The sequence below is a fragment of the Rhinolophus ferrumequinum genome, chromosome 6, assembly GCF_004115265.2.
Source record: "Rhinolophus ferrumequinum isolate MPI-CBG mRhiFer1 chromosome 6, mRhiFer1_v1.p, whole genome shotgun sequence".
Lineage (NCBI taxonomy): Eukaryota > Metazoa > Chordata > Mammalia > Chiroptera > Rhinolophidae > Rhinolophus > Rhinolophus ferrumequinum.
Genome location: NC_046289.1, coordinates 72,830,715 through 72,837,264, shown reverse-complemented (window position 1 = coordinate 72,837,264; position 6,550 = coordinate 72,830,715). Strand labels below are relative to the sequence as shown.

Genomic DNA, 6,550 nt, shown 5'->3' with positions numbered 1-6,550 from the left:
GGTTTTTGTCTGTTTTCTCTGAAAAGAAACTCAGTATCTTATTAAACAGAATAGGACAATTCTGAGCTGGTTCTGGGGTTACAAACCCTGTTTTGGGGGGGTTGATAGAGAGTACATTAGATAGACAGGATTGATTAGATCATTGTTAAATCATTGGCCTTCACAATTAAACTCAATCTCTAATCCCTTTCCCTTCCTTGGGGGACGGTGGGTTGAACGTTCCCACCCTCCAATCACGTGACTGAGTCTTCTGGCAACCCCCATCCTTAGGTTTCCTAAGGGCTTTGCAAAAGTCACCTCATTAATATACAAAAGTCACCTTTATTGTTCTTCTCACAGGAAACTCAAGTTTTAGGAGCTGTGAGTCACGAGCCTTGGAGGAAGAAAAATTTAAATGAGAAATATATTTTGGTCATCTGAATAATAAATAATATATTTTTCTTAAAATCACAATATCACAAGAGGCCATTGCAATCTCTAAGTGAGAGGTGTTGAATGGTTGAATTAGGAAAACAGCAAGTAGGGAGTACAGGATAAGGAAATAGGTACGAATGCCCTTTGAGAGGTAAGAACGACGGGACTTTGAAAATTATTGCATGTGTGTTGTGCTTCCTTAGCATCCTGGTACCCATCTGTCATAAGGAATGTGTTTATTCAACTAGCTCTAGTGGTAGTAGTGGCCAAAGATGCTTCCAGTGCTCCATACTTTCTGTATCACATGCCCTCCTGTGCCCCTTCCACACTGAAACTGGGTTGGCACCATCACTACCTTTACTAAAGAGAATGTCTAAGAAGTAACATATGACAATTCTGAGACTAAACGTTAAGATGGCCTGGCAGCTTCCATTTGTATGATTTGGAAGTGTTGAGCCACCAGGTAAGATGTGCAGCTTCCCTTCTAGAGAGATCACAAGCAGAGGCCATGTGGGAAGGAACAGGCCCTGAGAATTCCTCAGGGGGAGGTGAGCCCAGCCATCTCAGTGTGCCAGCTGAGCTCAGACTTCCAGATATTCCCACTGAGGATCCAGATATTTGAGCTTTTGGGGTGTTTCAGTCCAGTTGAGCCACCAGACATCACATGGAGCAGAAATATCATGAGATAGTAAGTGGCAGTTGTTTGAAGCCATTGAGTTTTTTGGTAGTTTTTCATGCAGCCAAACCATAATGACACCGAAGTCCTTAGAAGATGAGTCTTATTGAGGATTGGAGAGAAACTGGCAAGAACAAAATTGAGTGTTTCCCCTGTCTCTCTCTAATAACTCAACCTGACACATGAACCTATTTCACCAAACTTCTTTTCAAATGCAGTTTTAGCCCTCCTGCGCTGGCACACAACATGTGGTAGCACTGCTCAGATGTCACGAGACCCTGGGCCTCCACGGCACAGAGGCAGGTGGCTGATTGCTCATGTTGGGGCCCTGCAGCAAACAGGGAGACGTAAGTTTTTCTTGTTCAAGGGATTTTTATATCTCACTCATTTTTTCATTCTATCCGACTGAACTCTAAAAAAAAGAAAAAGAAATGAGGGGCTGTTTACAAGGGCATGCCTGTATCTCTAAATAATCAAAATTTAACAAACTTTTTAATTTCAGATCAATTTGAGAACCCAGAGAGACTGAGAATTTGGTCTATATTTCCTTGGTCACACATGGCTTTCATAAAGATATGGATATTTTTTTTGTAGGACTCTGTGTTCCAGATTTGCAATTTTCCCATGTTCATAATAGTAGATTTTCCATATTATGTGCCACTGTATCCAGGAATTTATTACATGTGTGGGAAGAGCTTTATCCCTCACATCCTAAAGCAAGTATGGAGCCTGTGGGAGTTGGAGCCAGGGCTAGTTTCAAGTAGCATTCTACATGGGAGTGCTGTATACATGTAATCAATTTCTATATGTTCTATTTTAACCACAGAACAAGCTCAAAACGGTCCTATGCAGTTTAACAAGTGGTTTTTCAGGGACAACAGACCAACACTGCAAATCAAGCAGCTGAAGCATGATCTGAGGAGAGAACTTTGAACTCCAGCTTCATCCAGAACCATCTAGGAGGATATGTAGTGCCATCCTCCCCACTACATACACAAACGGAACCAAAGGACCAGGACAGAACTGGAACTTGAACACCGGAACCCTTTCAGAAGTCAAGGGTCCTTTGTTTAGGAAGATCCGGTGCTGAAGACCCCTTACCCTAGTCAGCGAACAAACGGATTTAAGGCACAATTAGGTCTCCCATTTTCTCAGGTGGCATCCTCTCGATCAGTAAACTTTTCCTTACTCCAAACTCTGACACTTTGAATTTAGGCCTTTCAAAGCGTCAGGTACATAAATTTGGGTTTCGTTTACACTATGACATGAAAAGGCTGTGAAACATTGTCTTGCGGCAATGCACAAATGAGTCAAGCTTTGTCCTTGCTTTTGTACTGTGACTTTTGTTTCTACCTGTTCAGCGTTGGCTAAAGCCATAGGATCATTAGTGGAAATATTAGAAATTCTCCCGTTGATCTCTCATCCAGTAGTGATGGAGACCTGATTTAGGAAGTAGACCAGCAGCAGAAACAGTGATGGCTCTTCTTTTGTGTTGATTTACATCAACACTAGTGTACAGTGAAACATACGTTCTCCTCTCTCAGTTCTATGCTATACACTTCTGCTTCTACACATATTCAAGTAACATAACAGACTCAACCATTCCAAGTCTGATGGTCAAACATATACAATACTATCTTATGAATGATTTTTTATTTAAAAAAATCATCCGATTTGTATCTCTTCAATGGGGTCCATCCAGTCTAAGGGATTTGCATGCAATACAATATTGTTTTCAAAATATGTATTATTTCTTCCTCAACATGTGGTAATGACAGTAATAATATTTTTAAAGAGAGAGAGAGAGAGAGACAAGGAGAGAGAGAGAGAGAGAGCAATAACAACATAATTTAGGAAGCTGAACAGGAGCTGGATAAGTCGTTATTTATGTAGATGTCGGGAAAGCTGAAACTCAGTTTATTAGATGAAGAGACCCAGAAGTTAGTTAAATCATGTTGCCAAACCCACAAAAGCTCCAGAATTAGTTGCCTCTAAAGTACTAAAGGGGTGTTAAACTGATAGAAAGTTTGGAAATCTCAAAATGAGCACAACACCAGATACTCGGCCTGCCTCATACACCTGGAAATTACAAATGAAGACACTTAGATCATACAGTTCAGTTACTTATTCAATATGACAATCACGGCAGAAACTGGAGGATAGACTACGTTTAGTAGTGAACTTCTACTATCAATGCTTCTTTCAGTACCACAAGTGATTTTTTTAAATGCAAATAGCCACATAAAAAAAGAAATGAGGGACGGCCCGGTGGCTCAGGCGGTTAGAGCTCCCTGCCCCTAACTCCGAAGGCTGCCGGTTCAATTCCCACATGGGCCAGTGGGCTCTCAACCACAAGGTTGCCAGTGCAATTCCTCGAGTCCCGCAAGGGATGGTGGGCTGCGCCCCCTGCAACTAGCAACGGCAACTGGACCTGGAGCTGAGCTGCGCCCTCCACAACTAAAACTGAAAGGACAACTTGACTTGGAAAAAAGGCCTGGAAGTACACACTGTTCCCCAACAAAGTCCTGTTCCTCTTCCCTAATAAAAAATAAATAAATAAATAAATAAAATAAAAAAAGAAAAGAAAAGAAATACAGATGTTCATGTAGGGAGCAGGTTGAACTAAACCAAAACCGAAATCCCCGTTGAGTGAAATGAGGCAGCATTGCCTGTCCTGGTGTGAAACATACAATTCCATGCCAGGTGTGTGAGAAGAGGGCATATCCACATGTTCCATTCCTGCATGTCAAGAAATATGTTAGAAACATTACATCTTAGAAAGTAGCAACAATGAGGGGTAAACATTACCCTAGTTTACCCAGAGTAGTTCAGATAGATTTGAGTGCCCATCTAGGTCATTTGGAATCATGCCAAATCAGGAGGCAAGGGATCTGACTGTATGGCTAATACTTTGGTGGGAGTTGAGGTTAATAGTGTTCTCTAAGAATCTAATTAGTTGAGGGACCTACAATGACTAGAATGCTTGTTTATCTATGTTTGCAGTTCCTCCATGATTATCGAAAATATTATAATTCCTTGAATGTGTCTTTTCCACCCCATACATGGCTTTTCATCCACACAGGTACCAGAGTAGCACCAGCCATGGGTTTTCGTATGGGCTGCAGGTGCCTGAAGAGCACTGTGCCAAAGGCACAGAGGTATGTGGCTGAGTCTTCAGGCTGGGATCCTTTGATGTACAAGTAGCTGTAACCATTCTTAGTATCAAGAGTGCCTTTAACTCGTCCTTCCTCCTTTTCATCCCCATTTGATCTGAACAAAAACAGGATCTGGGGGCTTTTTGCAGGTTCCCATCTGTACCAGTGTAAAGCATAAAAAGAGCTGGAAGGGAAACGGCAGGTGAAGTTGGTGCTCTTTCCTTCCTGAACATGCAGGGACTGAGGATTCTGTTCCACGTTCGATGCGCTGCTCGCTTCTGTTGAGAAAGACAGGGTCAAACAGAAAAACTAGTCTCTCTACAGTTTTCATTTTCTTCACACATTCCCCAATAAAACCTAGAGGTGCCTGATTCCCCGTCGTCCTCCTTCCCCATCAACCACCCCAGACTGTTCAGAATGTCTTCAGCAACCCAAGGACTTACTGTCAAGATGAAGCCATAGGATTATCAGTGAGGCTGGCAAAAGATACTTCTCCATTTATCCTCCCCAAGTATCCTCAGCAGAATAACGTTCTGCAACCTAGATCTGTGCAATGTTCTGCTTCAGAAAACAGGATTCTGCACCTGGTTGCCCAGCCAATCAGAGAGACAAACTCTTGCAAATGTCCTAGAAACACACCAATCAATTCTGCCCTAGATTCAGTTACCTGTGGTTCTAAAGGAAGGATCAAATGCTGCTTTCTTGAGGCCAACTTCATAAACCTTGAGGAAATCCCCCCTTAAGTTCACAACACAAAGAGAGATGACAATCTTTCTGAAGTGGGCTGCCTAATCGTGAACTGCTATTAAGTTTAGAGAGAGTTGCAGGTGGGATGGCAATCTGTGATGGGAAAATCACTTTGGTTAGGAATCTTTTATGTGAATTTGCAAAATAAAAATTTTTAACTTTCAATTCCCTGAAATTATAAATGTGCACTCATACTATGTGCTAAACAATCTTTTGTTTTGTGGACATTATTCTTATACAAATTCATGCACTTTACAACAAGAAAACTAAAGCTCAAAGAGATTAATTAACTCAAGGTCAATTATCTGGTATACTAATAAGTGGAACTTATATGATCTGACATTTACGTTGGCAATCTAATACAAGAAATGGTGCTACATACCTCATTGCTAAATATCACCATGGTCACCTTCAAAGTACTCCCCTTGGGAAGCTATGCACCGACGTCTGTTCCGCATCCACCTTTCAAAGCATTTTGGAGCTCTTTTTCTACAATGGCCATCAAAGTTGCCATCGTATTATCTTTGATGTCCTGAATGTCATTAAAATGTCTTCCTTTCAATATTTCCTTTATCTTTGGGTAGAGAAAGAAGCCATTGGGGGCCATTTCAGGGGAGTAGGGAGGGTGTTCCAATACAGTGATTTGTTTACTGGCTAAAAACCCCTTCACAGACAGTGCTGTGTGAGCTGGTGCATTGTTGTGATGCAGGAGCCATGAATTGATGGTGAAAAGTTCAGGTCGTCTCACTTTTTCACGCAGCCTTTTCAGTACTTCCAAAGTAAACTTAGTTAACTCTTTGTCCAGTTGGTACAAATTCCTAATGAATAATCCCTCTGATATCAAAAAAAGGTTAGCAACATCGTTGCAACGAGTTCATGAACTTAATTGTCAGACCTCATAATGCAAACACACACACACACACACACACACACACACACACACAAATACAGACACAGACATATATTGCCAGTAGAAAATGATAGCAGCATTTTTACATGTAGAAATAAATCAGGGGCAGGATTTGACTTGGCATTTAAAGGATGATCAGGCATGGGATTGGGGAGGGGGTTATTCTTGTGCTTTCTTTTATGGTAAAGTTATCACTTCAATGTTTTGGGATTAAAAAGTTGGAAACAGGAATGGGGAAATATGGTGTCTGTACTGGGAAAGCAAAAACATTACAGGAAATCTCTAGTAGTTTTCTGATTATGTCTCCTTGGTCAGAACTGTGCTATAAGCAACACCTAATTATAAGAAAGGATGTGAAATGTAGTGTGAGCTTTTCTTTTTTTAAATCTGGGGATATTGTTGCTCAAATCAAAATTGAGAGTTATGTTACTATGGAGGCAAAAGAGAAGGGTGCTGAGGTTGGTCACTTGCAATGTCCTCCTTCCTGACTACTAAGGTGACCAGTTCAAATAGTGAGCTACATTTCCAGAAGTTTGTCTTATAGCAGAGGAATCTTGTTCCCCAGTGCTTGTGGGACATGTTCTGGAAAGGCAGCAGAAGTGTTTCTGTGAGGGGGTGAGGTCGTAATCATTGTTCATGCCAAGAGGT

The 6,550-nt window shown here is 41.3% G+C and overlaps 1 gene segment (V, D, J or C); it reads right to left on the bottom strand.

Moving 5' to 3' along the window:
* Window positions 1–4,116: 4,116 nt before the first annotated feature.
* Window positions 4,117–4,874, bottom strand: LOC117023182 (T cell receptor alpha variable 24-like). The segment is given in 2 exon segments: window positions 4,117–4,523; window positions 4,689–4,874. Coding segments are annotated over 2 exon segments (462 nt in total).
* Between the last annotated feature and the right edge of the window lie 1,676 nt (window positions 4,875–6,550).